Source organism: Rattus rattus, chromosome X (genome assembly GCF_011064425.1).
Source record: "Rattus rattus isolate New Zealand chromosome X, Rrattus_CSIRO_v1, whole genome shotgun sequence".
NCBI classification, from domain to species: Eukaryota; Metazoa; Chordata; class Mammalia; order Rodentia; family Muridae; genus Rattus; species Rattus rattus.
In genome coordinates this window covers 128,855,719-128,877,560 of record NC_046172.1, presented here as the reverse complement: position 1 = coordinate 128,877,560, position 21,842 = coordinate 128,855,719, and the positions used below count along the sequence as shown (strand labels likewise).

Genomic DNA, 21,842 nt, shown 5'->3' with positions numbered 1-21,842 from the left:
GGTCTTGAAAGGAAGTAGAGGCTGGCGGCTGAATGCCTCGCCTCTGACACTTCGGACATGCAGGGGTGGAGCTTGGAGGAGCCTTGGCGGGAAGGCTAGGGCCGCTTCTCTAGCCTACGCGGACATGCTTCGTCTCTGTAGTCAGAGAGGGGGAGGGACCCAGCGGTAGGGCGAGAACGGGGTGGGGCGCCCCTAGCCCGGACTCCGCCTCTTGCCTCAACTCTGCCTCCTCTCCCCCAACCAGCACCCCTGGGGAGGGGTAGGTGGGTGGGGATTCAGGGCCTTGGTGTAGACGCTGTGGTTACTGCCCGGCTGCAGAGCGGACAAACACGCCTAGTGCCCCGGGGAGGGGCGTCACGGGGGGGGGGAGGAGCAGTAAAGAAGAGGGAGGTGGAAGGGAAGAGACAACCTCTCTGTTTAAGACCTCTCGAGGCTCTGACCTCAGGGGCTAAGGGACAATCTGTGGAGGGAAGCCAGTTTCCTCCACCCGGGCTGCCTGAAGAGGCCACGACCCTGGAGGATTCTAACCCAACCGATCCAGGGGCCCCAGCACCACCCCGAGGGCCTAAAGCAACAGTCTCAGGGACCACTTCAAGGTTTCCAGTTGCCTAGACAACGAGCCCTGGGTCAGAGAAACAGCCCTTCCAGGATCTGCCCGCAACTGTAGCCTCGGGCAGCAGTTCCAGCCCTCAGCCTGCTCACCAGTCCAGGTGACATGCCGGTACTCTCCACTCCCTCCCTGCCCTCGCGGGTGACCACGCTTAAGCGCACAGCTGTGGTCCTGGCCCTCACAGCCTATGGAGTCCACAAAATCTACCCTCTAGTACGGCAGTGTCTGACTCCTGCCAGAGGTTCTCAGGTGCCAGCTGGGGAGTCCACGCAAGAGGCCTCTGGGGCCACCACAGCCAAGGCTGGCATGAACCGGGTATTCCTGCAGCGGCTCCTGGTGCTCCTGAGGCTGCTGTTCCCCGGAGTCTTGTGCCGGGAAACAGGGCTACTGGCCCTGCATTCTGCTGCCCTGGTAAGCCGAACTTTCCTGTCTGTGTATGTTGCCCGCCTGGACGGCAGACTGGCCCGCTGCATTGTACGTAAGGACCCAAGGGCCTTTAGCTGGCAACTGCTGCAGTGGCTCCTCATCGCCCTTCCTGCCACTTTCATCAACAGTGCCATCCGATACCTAGAGGGCCAGCTGGCTCTTTCTTTCCGAAGCCGTCTAGTAGCTCATGCCTATGGCCTCTACTTCTCCCAGCAGACTTACTACCGAGTAAGCAACATGGATGGACGGCTTCGAAACCCTGACCAGTCTCTGACAGAGGATGTGGTAGCCTTTGCTGCTTCTGTAGCCCACCTTTATTCCAACCTGACCAAGCCACTCCCTGGATGGCTGTGACCTCCTACTCTCCCTTCCAGCTGCCTGATCCCGAGGAGCTGGGCATGGCCTGGCCCTCAGCCATCCTGGCCCTGGTGGTGTTCTCCCCCCAGCCAACGTGCTTCGAACCTTCTCTCCCAAGTTTGGGAGCTGAGTGGCAGAGGAGGCGCACGGCGGGGGAACTGCGCCATGCACTCTCGAGTGGTGTGCTCAGAGGAAATTGCCTTCTACAGGGGCCATGAGGTGGGGCAGGCTGAGATGCTGCTTACATAGCAGAGGAAGTGGCTGGGAGACCTATTGCAGCCAGCTATGAGCAGTAAGGAAAGCCCAAAGCCTACTCCAGCTAATGTTAAAGTTGTGAATAGGCAGTGGGACAAGCTTGGGGGTAGTAGGCCTTGGATGGCTGTATTCTTAAGATGCAGAAATGGAGAAATGGCACCATTGGGTGGGAACTTCCCTGTGCTGGCTGCCTGCAACCTCCAAGCCACTTCTGCTTCCTTGGTAAAATTGTCTTGGACTTGAGCTTTGGATTCTATCTACTACATCACAATTTGTGATGCTCTGGTCCAGCTTGCTCCAATCTTGCAGTCAACCATTCCTACAGCCAACTGGGAGGAATTAGACTCCTATCATCTGGGAGCATAGGACCACAGCCTGCCACCTAACCTTTCTCGCCTCTCTGGGCCCTTTGAAGGCTGGCGTCCAACAGAGTTGGCTGGCTGGGCTGTCCGGTATTATGGGCATGACTCAGCCCAAGCCAGGAGGGTTAACAAGCAGAGCTCAGCACAGCAGCTGCAGCAGTGTTGCTGCTCGGGTCAAAGTGCTGTCAGGGCAACCCCAGGCATGTCTGGTTGGTGACTGACAGCATTGGCAAGCAACCTGCCTATTGCCTCCTCCCTCCCAGGGGATGGGGATGCCTGGCCCCAAGGTCTGCCAAAGAGGCCCTGACAACCTTCTCTCCTACTCCCCACCCCCCCCCCAGTGTGTGGCCCCTTCTGCCCAGATTCCAGCCACTTTATGGGGTGGGCTGGAGCCAGGGAAGCCTGGCAGACACTGGGAAAGGATACTTTAGGCCAGTGTAAACTTTATTCTCTGGCAGCCCCTCCCCTTCTTTGTGCCAATGGTTGCAGCTGCCTCAGGCCTTGTTCTGGCTACTGGTTTCGGTTCCCCAGTGCTTGGGGCGGGGGAGGGATACAAAAGCACCCATTTCATGAAGGCCTGTGTGTTTCCTGGGTCAGGCCACTTGCCACAGGACCTTGTCCCATTGGCTGCATTTCATATAGACAATCAGTTTTGTCCTTGACTTTTAGAAAGGATTTGTCTCTACATTCTGCTAAGAGAATTATTGCTGGCCCAGGTCAGGTTTCAGATTAGGAGGAAAAGTGCATCACCCTTACTATAACCCCTCTCCCATTCTCTTCTGAATGCTGGGCTGCAGGGCTTTGGCAAGCTGCCGGGGCCTTGGGTGAGGCACTTGGCACAATACCTGTAGCTATGCCATCAACCTTAGCTGGTGCTGCTACCAGCTTGAGGCATGAGCCTAGATTACCAGGGTGCTGCAAAGGTGGTGCACTTACTTCAGGAATGAGAGGCTAGGTTTTGGAAAGCTGGGCTATATGAGCACTTTTAGGCAGAGAGCACAAAAGAGAGAACACTGGTATTTAAAAAGACTTCCTCTGGGCTAGCTTCAGGAAATAGCACATTAAACAATAGAGTTCACTTGCTGGGACCCAGAGACCTTGTGTAAACCCTTGGCCTGCTTGTCAAAGCCTCATCTGTAAAGCTGTATAGGGTGATGGGCCACCATGAGTGGATTGACTGCCCTTGTTGTATAGGCACATGTCCCACTCCAGTCCCACTGGTTGCTGTACTGTGGACATGGGCCTGGATTCTAGTCAAAAATTTATGAAAAAGGGACTAACTGGCTGGCTGGCATGCAAACAGCAGGGTATAATATTCTTACTAGAATTTCAGGCAGTGCACATGCATGTGTACAGACATGTATACAAACATCCTGCTTAAACGAACAAAGTAAATCTCAAGTCATCTTCATTTGTAAAAATCTGGTTATTTAGGTTGAGGCAGGAGGTTGATTGTGAGTTCAAGGCCAGCTTGGGCTACATAGTGAATTTCTGAGCTACAGAGCAGGCTGTCTCAAAACAATATAAAAGCCAAGCATGGCGGTGCACACCTTTAATCCCAGCACTTGAGAAGCAGAGACAGGGGGTTGGGGATTTAGCTCAGTGGTAGAGCGCTTGCCTAGCAAGTGCAAGGCCCTGGGTTCGGTCCCCAGCTCCGAAAAAAAAAAGAAAAAAAAAAAAGAAAGAAAAAAAGAGAAGCAGAGACAGGAAAATTGCCACAAATTTGAGGTTGACCCTGGTCTACCTAAAGAATTCCAGACCAGCCAGGGCTATACAATGAGACAGATCTTCTCTCCAAAAACCAAAACAAAACACAAAAACAAACAAAAAACAACCAGAAGTCTGGTTCTCTAGGGCTGGAATATAGCTCACCTAGCACGCTCAAGGCCTAGAATGCCCAAGGCCCTAGGTTCTATCCACAATACCTCAAAACTAACTAAAAAATGTGGTTCTCTTAACATCCCAGTCTATGTGGTCCACATTTCTACACTCCTCACTACTTCCAGGCAGTATGAGCTTGGGCAGATCACTTTGTCTCTCTCTGCTTCTGTGTCCTATAATAGACACAAGAATATGCACAATAAGGTTTGTGGCAGTAAATTGGAAGAAAGAAGACAAACAGTGCTGTGGTGTTGGGTATGGGGGGCAGAACATCCCCCAAAATGACCATAGTCATCTTGCCATGACTATTTTTGGATACCTCTAGACTTCTTTGAGACCTCTCTGACTGCAGTTCCCATCAGGGTTGAGAGCATATTCATCTGGTTTTGATGGGAAATTCAGTGTAAGTTTCTCACAGAAAAGAGCCTGGAAAAGTAGCAGGAAATGGGGATTGTTGACTGAGTTTGACAAAACCAAGAACTTTGTCATTTGCTTCCTTGTGCTGCTCTTTGAACTATTGATCATGATGTCTGGGGTAGGGAGGAACTAGGAAGGAGCCCAAAGAAATGGGGTCAGCAGAAGATGAAAGACAGCTGCCCTTAGGGCCTGGATCCAGAAACTGCCCAGGCAGGGTACAGAGAGGGAAGAGGTGAGTGTCCCAACCACAGTAGTAATTGAGAGGGTAGGAGGTTCTATAACATCTGATAGTCCCTTACCATCACCCCTATTTGAGGCTTGGCCCCACCACAAATACAACCCCCAAGTCCTTGGCCTTATGGCCATCACGCAGCATGTCTGTAGGTCATACTTGGGGACTCTTACCATCACCTCCCAGGAATTGTCACAATTGAATATCTATTGACCTTACAGGTAGAGCTGGCACTACTACAACACTCCTATCAAGACCTGGCTTCACAGATCAACCTCATCCTCCTAGAACGCCTGTGGTATGTCATGCTAGAACAGTTCCTCATGAAATATGTGTGGAGTGCATCTGGCCTGCTCATGGTAGCTGTCCCCATCATCACAGCCACTGGCTATGCAGAGTCAGGTAAGAGCCAAGGCTCCAGGGACTGGGGCCCAGAGCTCAGCCAGCCCACTTTCTCCTTCTTCCTGAGTAAATGTGAGACCCTACTGGCCTTGAGATTATCAGAAGCCAGGCATTCTTTGGAGCTCTTTGCTGCCACATGCGCATCACATGGTTCTTGGTGCCAAGAAGCCTAACAAAAAAACAACCTAAGAACACCACATACAAACTGCTCCATATGTGTGTACCCTTTATCCCCCTGTCCTTAGCCCAATTTTAATTGGAGATGAACATAAAAAGTGGTTTGGGTGAGCCCCTTCATGACCCCAGCCTTGGTTTCTTCCACACAATGGTTCTTACAAATTGCCAGGGTAGAGGCCTTTGGGGAGTAGGAAGCCTGCCCTACCTGTTACTTTGGGGTGGTCAGGTTATCTTTGTTCCTCTACTGGTTTTCAATTTATTCATTCAACTTTTAGTGAATACCCTTGAAAAGGTAGACATGTGACCTTGAAAGCCTCCTTAGGTTAATCAATAGTTCCCCTCCTCTTGAGCCTTAAAATAGTTTACCTAGAGAAACAACCCCTATGACATCTGTCAGTAGAGCCCAGCCTGAAGTTTCGTTTCATGATTTTTTCTGACTCTCATGTGCTTTTCATTCTCTCTTATGCTTTGTGTGATGTGTGTAAACTCACCCGTGTGGATACTCAGTTCTCTGCTCAGCATTCCCTTCCTAAACTTCAACCATCCTTCCTGATAGACTTATTTCAGAAGTCACTCTTTCTTCTTCTGGTTTGTTTTGATTTGAAATAGGGTCTCTCTTTGTAGCCCAGATTAGTCTTGAATCTGCCATTCTCCTGCCTCAGCCTCCTTAGTACTGGGATTACACTGTGCCTAAAAGTTCTTTTAGCTAGGGTATCATGGGGTCTTACACTGTGCCTGACTAAAAAGGTCTTTAGCTAGGGTATCATGGGGCCTTTTTCAATTAACTTTTCTGAAAATATCTTTTACACTTATTCCTGAGCTAGTTAGATTAAGCATAAAAATTTAGTGGAAAGTTAATTTTTTCCAGTCATTTGACAATATTTCATTGTCATCTCATTTCTTGCATAGCTGTTCATTTTTCAAATCAATTTAAATTATTAGTATTGTCAATTTTTCTCTCTAGGTGTCTTTATCATTTTTTTTCTTGGTATTCTTCAGCTTTAGTGCAATGTGTTTAAGGTTTCTGCTTCTCCTGCATTAGACTTGTGTTTCCCTCAAATGTGCATGTTTCTCTTTTTAAATATTTTTATTTTATATGTATGAGTGTTTTTTCTCTATGTATGTTTGTATACCAAGTACATGCCTGGTACCTGCAGAAGGCAGAAGAGGACATCAGATCCCCTGGAATTTGGGATACAGACAGTTGTAACTTCTAATCACAGGTGGTCTGCAAGAGTAATGTCTTAGATATTTTTTCTATTTCTGTGAAGAAACACCATGACCAAGGCAATTTATAAAAGAAATCATTTAGACAGGTGTGGTGCCAAATGCCTTTAATCCCAGCACTTGTGGATCTCTGAGTTTGAGGCCAGCCTGATCTACATAGTGAGTTCCAGGACAGCCAGGGCTATACAGAGAGACCCTGTCTCCAAAACAAAGCAAAATTGGGATCTTGCTTATAATTTCAAAGGATGAGTTAATGACCATCATGACAGAGAACATGCAGCAGGGAAGCAGGCATGGTACTGGAGCTTACTCAGAACTTACAAGTTAGAGGCAAAGAGTCAGAGAGACCTCAAAGCCCACTCCACCCCTTTTACACAACTCCTCCAACAAGGACAAACTTCCTAATCCTACCCAAAACAGTTCGGCCAACTAGGGACCACGCATTGAAAAGTATGAGTCAATTGGGGCCATTTTCATTCAAGCCAACACAAGCAGTAACTGTTCTTAACCACTGAGCCTATTTAGGATTTTCAGCTTCTCAGTCTTTCTTTTAGTTTAATAATTCTCCAGGTCACCTGTTGTTCCTTCAGTCATATGCAATTTGAATTTTTTTAAACGACTTAACTATTTCTGCCACCAAGCCTTTATGTGCTCTGCCTTACTGCTCTCCCAAGTACTGTCTTTCTATGTATGTCACTTTGTGTGATTACCTTTTATGGTGAGCTAGATAAAGGTGATTTTCCAGGTGCTTCACAGGAAAGCCTGAGAGGAAGCCACTTAACCACTGGGGATGATTTTAGATAAGCTTTGTTTTAATGGTCTGCAATGGCAGTCCCAGAGCTAGAAAAGGGATGGGATTGCAGTATCTTATATGCTCCTCCTGTCAAGCCTTAACTCCAAAGATCCTAGGAGGTTCTGCCTCTAGAACATGCTAGCTGCCAAAATGTCCTGACCACAAAGACCTATGGACTCCCTTCCTTTGTCTTACTGCCAAAGGAAAAGTTGTAAGGATATTGGGAAGGAAGTCTAGTGTTCCTGCTGCCTACTGGAGCTAAGTCTTTGAAGACACAATAAAAAGGAGGATATTTAGACTTAACTCACCATACTGTTAGCACATTTGTGTCCCCCCCAAACCTGCACACCACCCCCACAACCCACGGGCATTTCCTGGGATAGGCCCCAAAAGGCATCCATCCATCGATCCAGTTACCTTTCCAACTTGAACTTTTCTGAGCTGACTCTTTGTACCTTTTCCTTCCTGCAACCAACCCCTGCCATTAATCCATATGAGGGTCACGTATATGCTGGATGCTTTCCACAGCCCCAGAGCCCCTTGATGATTCCTCAGTGGGCACTCATTATTTACTCATCTGCACCAAAGGGCTCTTGGAGCTGCCTTCCTCCTTGTTCCCTACCATCATTTCCAGGTTCTAGGTTTGTGTAAAAAGGTTGCTCTGGGACTGGCAAGACGATTTAGCAGGTAAAGGTACTTACCCTGAAAATTTGACAATCTGAATTTGATTTGTTTGTTTGGTTGGTTGGTTGGTTTTGGTTTTTTTGAGACAGGGTTTCTTTGTGTAGTCTTGACTGTCCTGCCAGGCTGGCCTTGAACTCACAGAGATCCACCTGCCTCTGCCTCTGCCTCCTGAGTGCTGGATTAAAGATATGTGCCACCCTGCCTGGCGTGAGTTTGATTTCTGGAGCACACATAAAAGTAGAGAGAACCCATTCCACAAAGTTGTCCTCTAACCTCCACATGTATACCCACACATTACATATACATATATATAAAATAATAACAACAATAGCAACAATAATAATAATTTCTTAAAGCTGTACTCTTCTGTAGATCACAAAGTCAAAAAGTTGAAGCTGTTAACTAAGACTTTGAGGACAGGACCATGGGATATAAACTCTAACCAAAAAAAAAAACCAACACAAAACAAATAAACAAACAAAAAACCATGGTAGCCAGATGTGGTGACAAATGCTTTTAATCTCAGCAATTGGGAGACAGAGACAGGTGGATCTCTTGTGAATTGAAGGATAGCCTGGTCCACAAAGTAAGTTATAGTACAGCCAGAACTCATACACAGAGAAACCCTGTCTCAAAAACCAAACAAAAAACAGCTTTAGATAGGAGTGACTCTTGTGAGAAATCAGAGGTTAGAGATCAAGGTGCAGAGTAGGTTGTGAAGAAGAATGTGAGTGGTAGGCAGCAAGGTTAAAAGGAGAAATGTCACACTTCAGAAACAAAGCTCACTGTGTATCAGATGAAGAAATCCAGCTGTTCAGCAGGAAGGACTGATATAGTGCCCAATAGAAGGTAGGTTCGTTTCTAGTTCATAAGAGCTACTTACGCCAAGAAATAAAGCTGGGTGCCTGGTGGTTCTCTCTTTCTAACTTTTTTTTTTTTTTTGGTAATTATGTGTACATGGGGGTACTGATGCATTAGGAAGTCAGAAGCACCGAATTACCTAGAATGGGAATGGCAGGCAATTGGAAGCCACCTGACATGGGTTTTTGGAAATCAAACTCTGATCCTCTGCAGGATCCCCTTTTAACCGATTGAGCTGTCTATCAAGACCCTTTTCTTCCTTTTTCTTTTTTTTAAGATTTATTTATTTATTATATATAAGTACACTGTGACTGTCTTCAGACACACCAGAAGAGGGCATCAGATCCCATTACAGATGGTTGTGAGCCACCATGTGGTTGCTAGGAATTGAACTCAGGACCTCTGGAAGGGCAGTCAGTGTTTTTAACCACTGACCCATCTCTCCAGCCCTCTAGATCCTTTTCTTAATAGATGCTATTGAGATGTGATTAACAGACCACACAATTCAGCCTTTTTATACAAGTACCTCAGTTTTTTAAATGTATTCACATTTATGCAGCAATCACTACTATCTAAGTTCAGAACATTTTGAAATGTAAAGAAACCTCCATATCAATTATTAGTCACTCCTAATCCTCCTTCACTCCACTCCTGGCACCCTCTAATCTGCCTTCTATCTTTATAGATTTGCTTATTCCAGACATCATCAAATAGAAATGGAATCCTATGGTATGTGACCTTTGCTTTCTGGCTTCTTTCTCTGAGCATAATTGTTTCAAGGTTCGTCTATGTTGGAAGATGAACCAGTCCTTCATTCCCTCTTATGGCTGACTAATATTTCACTGTATGTATATACCACAATTTTTCTTTATATTCTTTTGAGACAGGTATGTCATCACATCTGGACTATTATAATAAATTTTAATTATATATTATATGTATGATAGGTTTCATAAAGAAAAGACATTTTGAGGGCTGGGGATTTAGCTCAGTGGGAGAGCGCTTACCTAGGAAGCGAAAGGCCCGGGGTTCGGGCCCCAGCTCCGAAAAAAAGAACCAAAAAAAAAAAAAAAAAGACATTTTGGGTTGAGGATTTAGCTCAGTGGTAGGGGGCTTGCATAGCAAGCGCAAGGGCCTGGGTTCGGTCCCCAGCTCCGGAAAAAAAAAAAAAAAAGAAAAAAAAAAAAAAAGAGAAAAAAAAAAGAAAAGACATTTTGTTTGTGTGTTCGAGACAGGGTTTCTCTGTGTAGCCCTGACTCTCGTGAAACTCACTCTGTAGACCAGGCTGGCCTTGAACTCACAGAGATCCACCTGCCTCTGCCTCCCCAACACTAGGATTATAGGCATGTGCCCCCACACCCAGCTTTCATAAAGATATTTTCATTCCCAGATTTGCCTCTTTTTACATTCTCCTGTGTCTCTTCCTGTTCCTATTAGTCTCTGTTTTCATAAATTTTAGAAAACATATTTGTCTTTCTGAGTCTAGTATATTTTGCTTAGTATGATGATTTCCAGTTATATCCACTTTTTTTAGTAAATGGCATAGTTTCATTTTTCTTTGTGACTGAATAAGAGTCCATTGTATATATTGCTACATTTTCATTATCTATTTATCTGTTGATGGACATGTAGGCTGGTTACATCTCTTGACTATTGTGAATACTACACCAATGAACATGGATGTGAAAGTATCTCTGTGGTAGGACTTAGTATGTCCAGTAGTAGTACAGATAAGCCATAAGGGAATTCCATTTTCAGTTTTTTTTTTCAGAAATCTCCCCATCCTCCCACGATTTGTTGTCATTTTTTATTTGTTGTTTGTTTGTTTACTTACTTATTTTTGGTTTTTCAAGGTAGGATTTTCTTATGTAGCCCTGACTATCCTAGAATTTGCATTATTGACAAGACTGGCCTCAAATTCAGAGATTTGCCTGCCTCTGCCTCCTAAGTGTAAAAGCATGTACTACCACTGCCTGGCCTTCCTTTTTATTTTTTTTAAAGATTTATTCATTTATTACATATAAGTACACTGTAGCTGTCTTCAGACACACCAGAAGAGGGCATCAGATCTCTTTACAGATGGTTGTGAGCCACCATGTGGTTGCTGAGAATTGAACTCAGGACCTCTGGAAGAGCAGTCGGGGCTCTTAACCACTGAGCCATCTCTCCAGCTTCTCCTTTTTATTTATTTATTTTTTTGGAGTGGGGACCCGAACCCAGGGCCTTGCACTTGCTGGCAAGCGCTCTACCACTGAGCTAAATCCCCAGCCCCCCTTTTATTTTTTAAGACAGGAGTTCTCACTTTGTACCTCTGGATGGCCTGGAACTTGATGGTAGCATTCTCACTATAATGATGAAATTTTGGTATAGTTTTGACTTGCATTTCCTTGGTAGCCAGGGTGTTCAATGTTTTTCTTTGTTTATTTATTTATTTATTATTTATTGTATGTGTATGTGTGTGATGTGGTGGACACATGCGACAGAATGTATGTAAGTTAGAGGACTTTGTGGAATCAGTTCTCTTTTACCTTACATGGGTTCCAGGAATTGAACTCAGATCATCAGACATACACAGCAGCAAACACTTTACCTCCTGAGCCATTCCATTGTCCTGGTATGTTCAATATTTTGTGTACATCTATTGACCATTTGTACTTTGTCTTTTTAGATTTGTCTGTTAATTGAACTTTCCCGTTTCTTAACTGGATTGTTTGTTGTTTTATTTGGTATTTAATTTTGTTGGTTTTAGATAGGGTCTTACTATGTAGCTTTGGCTGGTCTGGAGCTTGTTTTCTAGAACAGGTTGGCCTCAAAATCACAGAAATCCATGTCTGCCTCCTAAATACTGAAATTAAACATGTGGGTCACGATGCCCAGCCAGCCTGTAATTTTTTCCTGAGTCAGGGTCTCATGTATCTAAGGTTGTCCTGAAATTCACTATGCAGCCAAGGAGGGCTTTGAACTTTGGATCCTCATCTTCTACCTCCCAAGTGTTGGGATTTCAAGAGTGTACCCTTATACCAAAGTATAAAAGGTATTTGATTCACTTGGAATTAAATTTTGTATAGGGTGAGAGATAGGATTTAGTTTTGTTCTTCTACAATATACATTTCAATATCTTTATCGATTCATCCATTACCAGACAGGCTTGTTGTTTCCACCTTTTGGCTATCATGAATAGCACTACTGTGAACATTGCATACAAGTTTCTATGTAAATTCAAATTTTTGTTTCCCCAGGCTATACAGCTAGGAAAGGAATTCCTAGGTCCTTTGGTAACTCACTATTTAAGTTTGTGAGAAACTGCTAAGTGCTTTTCCATTTAATCTCCTCCATAGATAGGGGTCCCACTTCTCAACTGGCCAGTGTCTGCCCTTACCTCTCTTTGCTCCAACTTCCCTTGTCAAGATGACATGTTATTTCTTGGCAATATCAGTTTCCTTAATAATTAATGATATGAAGCATCTTTTTATAAACTTAAATGTGGTGAGGAAGTGCACATGTTACACACATGTAGAGGTCAGAAGGCAACTTTTGGAAGTCACTTCAACTTCCACTGTTCAGACCCTGAAGATCAAACTTAGGTCATTAGGCTTAGTGACCAACACCTTTACCAGCTAAGCCATGTCACCAACTCACCTTACTGCTCTTTATATGTCTTCATTGTTTTCTAAGAAAACATTTTACACTAGCTTAGGTTGGCCTTGAACATGAGGCATTCTTCTTGTCTCAATCTTCAGACTACTGAGAAACCAGGCAAATATATATCTATATATTTTGCATATACATAGTTTAGATCCTTAGCCAGCTGTGTGAAGTCAAGATCCTCCCGCTTCCACCACCCAAATGCTGGGTTGATCTGAGCTAAGAAAAGTTCTAGAGTAGTACAACTCTACTAAACACATGTGTGAGTTAGTTTTCATTTGTGCTATGAGATGGCGAACATATGCTCTGTACATCTATCAGTCATAACATGGTATGCACATTATTCATCTTTTCCTTGGTGACTCTATGACTTTCCACTGTCTTTCCTAACCCAACTTTGGCTTTCAGACTCAGAAGCCATGAAAAAGGCAGCCTTAGAAATGAAGGAAGAGGAGCTGGTTAGTGAACGTACAGAAGCCTTCACCATTGCCCGGAACCTTCTCACAGCTGCTGCAGATGCCACTGAGAGGATCATGTCATCCTACAAGGAGGTAACCCCAGTGCAGCTCCTACCCTGCAAGCTCTTCCACTCCTGAACTGGCTGGGGTTGAGCCCATGTCACCTTTCTTCTAGGTGACAGAGCTGGCTGGCTACACAGCCAGGGTGTACGAGATGTTCCAGGTATTTGAAGATGTCCAACACTGTCGTTTTAAGAGGACAGGAGATCTAGAGGAGGCTCAGGCTGGGCCTGGGTCCATGGTACATTCTGGTGTTCATATAGAAGGGCCCCTGAAGATCCAAGGTAAGGTAGCCTCTGTGCAGAGTACCTCTTCTGCCTCTCTATCCACTGCTTTGTCTCTTCCCATACCGCCCCAATACTCAGAGACCTCTGTGCACTCTGTCTCATCCACTCAGGATTCATTGCCAGAAAGGTCATTGAAAACTAGGTTACTGTGGAGGGGGCTGGCCCAGTAAGTAGCCTGCATTCTCCAAGCACTGGCTACCAGTTGAGCTGCTAACAAACTTTCCCAAGTGTGTTGGTTTTACTTACCAATTAAGAGAGATGATTCTGGGCTCTCAGTGCTTGGTATCATTCGTCCATACAAGGCAAATAGAGAAATAAAAGCAGTGAGGAATGGGGATGTAGTTCAGTTGTAGAGTGCTTGCCTAGCATGTATGAGACCTTGGGTTTATTTCGTAGCACTGCAATAACAACAAAAGATTTACATGGCTAGGGATATAGCTCAGTTAGTGTTTGCCTAGCATACACAAAGCCCTTGCTTGGTTCAATCCCTATTATCACATAAAGCAGGCATGGTATTGTCAAGGTCAGCATTCTAAGTAAATAAATAAGATATTAAAAGATAAATAAAATATTTAAATCCATAAGGCGGCGGCTAATGCCTGTAATCCCAGCATTTGTGAGGCTGAGGCAGGATTGCTCCATATTCAAGGCCAGTGAGGGCTTTAGTATTGGACTACTCTGTTTCAAAAAGAAACAAAAGAAAAAAGAAGTCAAGACAGAGTGAAGGACAAAGAAAGTCCAGCCACCTGCCAGTTCACAGGAGTCAGGATACTGCAGCAAAGGAGCCCAGGCATGGAAGCTCATCTTACAATGTTGCCAAAGAAGGGTCTGGGTTCTAGAGTATCAAAAGGTGGCAGTTTGGGGCATGTTACTTGACTCTGAGGTTATCAACCTGTTGGAAGACCTGTTTTCCCATGGGACCTGGACGACACCATATTGTTTGGGAACCCAAGGGCCTGTTAAGATAGGAAGTAGGGGGGTTGGGGATTTAGCTCCAAACTAAGTGGTAGAGTGGTAAGGCCCTGGGTTCGATCCCCAGCTCCGAAAATAAAAGAAAAAAAAAGATAGGAAGTAGGGATAAGCAGCAGGGCAAAGGAAAGCAGCAAAATGCTGTGCTCCTGTCCTTCCATGCCTTCTCTCTACAGGCCAGGTGGTGGATGTGGAGCAGGGGATCATCTGTGAGAACATCCCTATCATCACACCCACTGGAGAGGTGGTGGTGGCCAGCCTCAACATCAGGGTAGGTCAAGTAGAGAAGCATCCCTAACCTGAAGTGCTGACCAATCTGAACCAAGTAGCTGGGGACAAGGTACACTTCCCAGATTATCTGGCCACCTGCATCTGTGAACCCTAGCCCTCGGCTCACGTAGCTTTACTAGCAGTGACATTGTCCTCAGCCACGTGGAAGATAGGCCAAGGTGAAGCTGAGAGACCAACATATCTCAGACCATGAGTCCTAAAGCAATAGTATGAGTGCTGATAAAAGAAACTAACAATTACGAGGGTTGTCCAAGGGTTACCCAAGTGTTCCTAGTCTGATGATTTGTCCATCCCAACAGGTTTCCCTGAACTCTGGGTATTTGAAACCAAAGATAAGTCAGAGAGTGGGCTGACCTTAAGAAGTACCTACTATAGCACAAGGCCCTGGGTTCGGTCCTCAGCTCCAGGAAAAAAAAAATACCTACTGTGGTGATGCACACCTTTAATCCCAGCACTTGGGAGGCGGAGGTAGGCAAATCTCTGTGAGTTTGAAGCCAGTTTGGCCTACATAGTGAGTGAGTTCCAAAACAGCCAGGGCTACACAGAAAAACTCTGTCTTGAAAAACCAAAATAAATAAATAAACAAACAAATTAAAACTATCCCTAGTTAGACTCTGATCTAGAGTACAGTAAGGACCACCAAAAGGTTGATAATCATTTGATGAGAGGATACCCTATAAAGCTTTTCCTCAAAGCATAGGAAGTGGATAGGTGGACACAACAGGAGTTAGGGCCTGAGAGACAAAGGGACCAGGGCCTGCCTCCTAGCAAGGGAGGAAGCTGGAAAGAGACATGAGGAGGTGGAAAATCAGGCTTCAGCCTTCACTGAGGGAGTTGCTGAGCCTGGAGAGGAAGAAAAAGGGCAAGATTATTGAAAGACAGTTGAGGCAGTGGACATAACATAAAACAGTTATTTTGTAAACAGTACAATACAGTAGGTAGTACCTGATAGATCCAAGCTATATAGTTCCCTGGCTGACTCTAGGAAGAAACAGTAGGAAGCAAAGACACTGTCGTCTGGGTGAACAGACTGCAGCTCGGTAGATAGCAAGGCTGCCAAGGAATCAAGGTAGAAGAATAGGGCTGAGGGAACCTGAGACTTCTTGTCACTCCTGTCCTTCAGAGCTAACTGTTTCATGCTGGTGAGTATCTGGGGGCTGCCCTAAACAAGTTCTCCTAGGCTCAGCAATATTATCACCAGAAATGGACTCCTTCCATCTTCTGGAGGCCAGAAGTCTAGTTTCGAGGGGCAGGAAGGTTCCTTCTTGGGGAGAATGTGTACCCCAAGCTATGTTACCCTACTCTCTGCCTCTATCCTCACACACATACACACCCTTTTGTGTCTGTCTATTCAAATCTTCCCTCTTTGTAAGTTCTCCAGCCACATTGGATTTGGCCCACTTCCTTCCAATATGCCTTAGTGTCCATTTAGCTAATTGTATGTGCAATGACAGGTCCCACTCTGAGCAGTAGGACATAGGACTTCAGATAAATTCAGGGAGCATAGGTCAACCTGTCACACTGCTCAAGGTAAATCAAAGGCCAGAACCTGGATCCTCCTAGGAGCCTTATGCAGCAACACTCTTATTATTGCTTGGAGATAAGGAAATACCTACACTCAAAGAAGGAAGGAACTGAGGATAATGGTGCTAGGGACAGCTGTGCCATCTCTGCTGCAGGGTGCTGTGCCTCCTCTGTGGCCCAAACTCTCTGACCAGCTAACAGTGGTACTAAATGAACTAATCCCTCCTTCCTGCCAAAACTCCAGTGTTCAGCTACTCTGGAGCAATCTTCTGTGAGACCCCTGATACCTGAGAGCAGAGTAGACCATGGGAGAGGTTAGCTGTTTTATCTAGAACTTTCTTTCCCAAAGGAAAAAATTTTCCTAAGCTCATGGCTCCGTGTAATGTGTGTGTGTGTGTGTGTGTGTGTGTGTGTGTGTGTGTGTGTGTGTGTGTGTGTGTGTGTGAGAGAGAGAGAGAGAGAGAGAGAGAAACAGGGGACAGAGACAGAGAGAAGTCTCATTATATAACACTTCTATTTCCCAAATGTTGAGATTAGATCCATGTGCTACTTCCTCCTGCTTCCCTACACAATACTAGAAAATCTCTTGACACTATACATGGATCTAAAGTAGAGTTAGAGGGATAGAGAATCCTTTGGAGTATCCTAGAATGCACTCACTCATTTGACCATAGCAAAAGAAGCTGTGGTCCCTCTGTTTGGCTTGTGCTATCCAAGCGTCTTGGGGCCTTAGGGGACAGAACCAAGTCTTGTCCATTCCCCTGTATCCTACACCTGGTATTCAACTGAGGTTCTGCATACTGAACCCCATCACCCCATCCCTATGGCCTTGTAGTCACTTGCCAAGAAATCAAGAATGGGCTTGATAGCACACACTTACAATCCCAGCCCTTGGAAATCTAACATAAGAAGACTAAGTTTCAGGCTGGAGAGATGGCTCAGTGGTTAAGAGCACTGACTGCTCTTCCAGAGGTCCTGAGTTCAATTCCCAGCAACCACATGGTGGCTCACAACCATCTGTAATGGGATCTGATGCCCTCTTCTGGTGTGTCTGAAGATAGCTACAGGTACTCACATACATAAAAATAAATATAAAAAAAAAAAGAAGACTAAGTTTCAGACCAGCCTAGGCAACATAGCAAGACCCTTCCCACCTGCCAGCATTACACAGAGAAAGATAGCTTGCTTGCTCTTTTTCCTTCCTTCCTCCCTTCTTCCTTTTTTCCCTCCTTCCCTCCCTCCCTTCTTTCCTTCTTTCCTTCTCTCCCTCCATTTCCCTTCCCCCTTTCTTTTTTGAGACAGGATCTCATGGTGCCCAGGTTGGCCTTGTACTTGCTATGTAGCCAAGGGTTGAAGTTGAATTACACTTGAACTTATGGTCCTCCTGTTTCCACTTCTCAAGTGCTGGATTACAAGTATGCATATATTTATGTGGTGCTGAGGATTGAACTCATGGTCTGATCTTTGCTCAGCATGCACCCTACCAACTGAGCTACATCCTCATCCCAGATATAGAAGGCTTTATGAGACTGGGAAAGAGGCCACAGTGATCCTGGGTGTGAGGAAAGAGACTTAAGCTCTGGATGCCATGTCCTGATGCTTCCACAGGTGGAGGAAGGCATGCACCTGCTCATCACAGGCCCCAATGGCTGCGGCAAGAGTTCTCTGTTCGAATCCTAAGGTGGACTCTGGCCGACATACAGTGGTGTACTCTATAAGCCCCCCACCCCAGCGCATGTTCTATATCCCTCAGAGGTAAGTAAAACTATTTGCTGTGTCTTCCGCCTTTTTATATCTGTGTTACATTAGAGTCCACCTCTCAGGAGAGGATGTGAAGATGTTAACCAGCCCAATATCCAGGAGCACAAGCTGGTCCATTTCAAATGGGGGAGGGGGTCTTACTTCTTTTTTTTTTTTTTTTATTCTTTTTTTGAGCTGGGGACCGAACCCAGGGCCTTGCCTTGCTAGGCAAGCGCTCTACCACTGAGCTAAATCCCCAACCCCGAGGTCTTACTTCTTAAGTTCATATCCACAGATGAGAATGATAAACATGCTACTTGTGTCCAAGCACATATGTGAGTATATGGACATCTTAGTTGGGAGAGTGCCTGGGTGTGGTATGTCAGCAGTTGGAAACCACTCTGAGCCTACTAAGGCACAGAGCACTGCTGGGAAACAGGGCTTCCTTGCCCCTAGTGGACATGCAGCTTTCTCACAGGCCCTACATGTCCGTGGGCTCCTTGCGTGACCAAGTGATCTATCCTGACTCTGCGGAAGACATGCGGAGGAAGGGCTGCTCGGAGCAGCAGCTGGAAGCCATCCTGGGCATCGTGCATCTCCGACACATCCTGCAACGGGAGGGAGGTAGGGGCAGGGCACACCAGTGCCCTTTGTCCCAACATGGGGAACCTGTTGCCAACCTACCTCTAGACTCTTCCCCAAGTCCCAGAGGATAAGAGTTATCTCAGCATCCAGGAGTTCAAAGTGCTTTCCCGGAAGGAGGGGTGAACAGGTTGCTGGGGTGCCAGGAAAGGGAACTTGTAGCAAAGCACTTGCTTTATTGGGTGCCTAGAAGACCCTATGTCAAATAAAAGAGCAACCTAGGACAGTCACTCTATTGGGTAGCCAGATGATACCAGGACAGGTTACAATTGAGAGATGTTGGCTGCTCTTGTGAGCCACTGGAAGCTTTAAGGCTTTAGGTAACCAATTGACAGATCAGTTTTTATGTTTGAACAAGCTGACCCATCTCTGGGTAGGGTAGGATGATCATGTACATGTGTCTATTTGCACAGAGGCTTAGAATGAGAGTGAAGATCAGAGTCATGGGTGATTCTGAGGAAAGCCCTTATGAAAGAAGGACAAATAGCAAAAGAAAGTGCTTTTGAGAAGAGAAAGCTTACTGAGGGACATCTCCTCCAGTAGTCTGTGGTTGCCCTGAATAGCTAGTATCTGTGGCCAGTCATTGCAACCTTTTAGGATTGAATTCACCTCTGAGTAACAGTACCATGCTAGTTTCCTTAGTGGTTCAAAACATTTACAGATTTATCCTACTGTGTTATAAATCCCAAAAGAAACAGACCAGAGTTGGGCGGCAGAAACATTCACTATAGGCTCCAGGGATCCAGGCTCTTGAACCAAGTTATGGTGCTAAGCATGGCTTTCATTCTTAAAGTCACCTTATAACCCAATATGACTGCTATAGCCATCATATCCAGTCCCTAGACTGTAGGATAGAAGAAGGGGTAAAGGAAAGAGACAAAGGATACTTATCTTCTGTTTTCCCAGAAGGTTCCATGGGTATTACATGTATGACAGTGGCTAGAATTAGTACTATGGTTACCCTTCACCATAGGGCAAGCTAAAATGTTCCACATGCCCTAAGGACAGTTCTAGTCATGTAGAAACACAGGATGGGTGACAAGAGAGGACTTCTGCCACAAAGTCCTGACAAATCACCTTCCTTACATGCTCACTCAGTCCTCTAAGCCAGTGTAGTGGCACCAGGCCATGAGATGTGGCCCAGTTCCTCTGGTGAGCCTTTGTCCTAGAGAGAACATTCTAACCATCCCTGAGGATCTTGGCCCTTGTCACCTGCTTCCTGCTGAGGACAGTGTTGATAGGTTTTTCCCTGGCAACCCATTAGGTATCCTGGGACTGCCATGACTAAGAGCCACAGACTCACTAGTTTCAACAGAGAACTTGGTTTTCTGGCATTCTGGCGTCAAATTTGGGTGTAGCAATGCTAGCTCCTTCACAGACTATGAGGACTCTGCTTAGCTAGTAGTAAGTCAACTTCTGTGTGTCTTCAAAACAGTTTCCCTCTATACATGTCTCTGTGTTTAAATTTTTATTTTCTATAAAGATATCAGTTATACTGGATTAGGGTTCACCTTCTTGAACTCAAACTGAGCACATTTGGAAAGATTGTCTCTGTAAATCCTACTAGGGGGTAGAACTGTAGAATGTGTTTTGTGAGGGAGAAAATTTTTGTTCCAAGTGTTTCATTTATTAGTGTTACAGGCAGATGGGGACACAGAACAGAAGTCTGCAGCCAGACAAGTTCTGCCAGGGTCAAATGTGTCTCATTTAACCCTGACCTTATCCCACTTCCCATTGGGTTTCTGTTGAATTGAACTGAGTCCTTCACCTCCTGCCCAGGTTGGGAGGCTGTGTGTGACTGGAAGGGCGTCCTTTCTGGTGGTGAGAAGTAGAGGATTGGTATGGCCACATGTTCTATCACAGGTGAGCACTGTGGTGACTTTCAAGGACATTCAGTAATTTGGACCCAACAAGAGAGAGAAGATGGTTGCTCCCAGTAGGAGGAAGACAGCTATGTGAAGGAGCTTCACCTCTCCCCCCAACCCTCCCCCAGTGCAGCAGGGCTATGGGTCATAAGTGATTGGCCAGGAACTGGAAGTTGGACAGTGGTGGGGAATTCACAGCTTTCCCCTTCACCCACCCCCACCCTAAGGCCCAAAATCGCCTCCTGGATGAGTGCAGACCCAGTGCGTGAGCATTGATGTGGAAGGCAAGATCTTCCAACAGCCAAAGATGCTGGTATCTCACTGCTGTCCATCACCCATCGACCCTCCCTATGGTAGGTGCTCTTGGAATTGTGGGTAAGTCTGCCACCTGAAATGAGAAAGCAGCTGTGACAGCTTTCTATCCCTCTCCTGTTCAGGAAGTACCACACACACTTGCTGCAGTTTGATGGGGAGGGAGGCTGGAAGTTTGAGAAGCTGGATTCTGCTGCCCGCCTGAGCCTGACTGAAGAGAAGCAGCGCCTGGAGCAGCAGCTGGCAGGCATCCCCAAGATGCAGGGGCGCCTTCAGGAGCTCCGCCAGATCCTTGGCGAAGCTGCAGCCCCAGTTCAACCTCTGGTCCCAGGCATCCCCACTTGACTGGGGACCTTATCCCTAACTCCCACCCTTCTCCAAGCTCTCGGATCACATGAAGGAAGCTGCAGCTCCTATCCTCCCCTTACTGCCCTGCATGCCTTCCCCTCCCAAGCCTCCTAGCCAATTACCTGCTTTCCCTGAAGACCCCACTCTGGAGCAAGTAGATATGAATGGGGACACTCTGCATTCCACCTTCACTCTGTGGTCTGCTCTAGAAACTGTGCCCCGTTCAGGACAATGTGTCCTTTACTTTTCTCTGAGGAGGGATGGAGGGTTTGGAAGGCCCCAGTCCTGACTCTATACCAGTATGGCTGAGTCATAGGAAGTAAGCAGGAGCTGCCCTCTTACTGCCAGCAGCCAGAATGTGTGAAGCCTGGTGGTTGTGGATCACATCCCTCTTAAAACCCAAACCCTCGTCATTGCTTTGATCCATCCCTTTGTTGCCATCCCCTAGGGTGGCCAACCAATGCCCCTGTCCTATAGGACACACCTGCCATGAAAACAGCCTAATGGGGCCCAGGATTAGATGGGGCCCAAAGCGTGCCCTTCCCCATGGTTGCCCCCAGAATGGCATGGTTACCTCCTGAGCCATGAGAAGAATGTAGCCCTGGCCCTCCCACTCCTCCACCTCTACAACCTAATTTATTGGACTCCCAGTTTATAGGTGTCTAAATTGCCAACATGAGTACCCTGCCAGCACAGGAGGTGACTGGGTGGTCCCTTTAATCTACCTAGTCTCTGGTGCCAAACCTGGCCCCTCACTAGCCTATACTGCCAGTTGCCACTGGGGGTGCCCTCTGCCAGCTAGGCAAGAATGAGGGCACCATGTTCCCAGTTCAGTGCCAAAGAGGGGTCACAGGAGGTGCTGTGTCTGCTAAACCAGCCCTCACCAAGAGGGAGACCCCCCCACACACACACACACCCTATTGCCATTGTGTGCCTTTCCTGGGCCCTCAGCCCTCTGGCTCTGGTGACCCTCCCCCCACCCCACGTCCTCTCAGTAAAAACCTCTGGAAAGTACAA

General features: G+C 46.2%; 1 protein-coding gene across 1 annotated transcript; it reads left to right on the top strand.

Moving 5' to 3' along the window:
* The first annotated feature begins 15 nt into the window (after nucleotides 1-15).
* Nucleotides 16-21,842, top strand: Abcd1 (ATP binding cassette subfamily D member 1). Its single transcript, XM_032889597.1, is given in 16 exon segments — nucleotides 16-1,376; nucleotides 1,379-1,476; nucleotides 1,479-1,536; nucleotides 1,539-1,612; nucleotides 4,762-4,942; nucleotides 12,738-12,880; nucleotides 12,963-13,131; nucleotides 14,280-14,374; nucleotides 17,527-17,637; nucleotides 17,639-17,673; nucleotides 18,137-18,282; nucleotides 20,080-20,151; nucleotides 20,364-20,419; nucleotides 20,422-20,461; nucleotides 20,464-20,518; nucleotides 20,603-21,842. Coding segments are annotated over 16 exon segments (2,214 nt in total). The 5' UTR covers nucleotides 16-715; the 3' UTR covers nucleotides 20,823-21,842.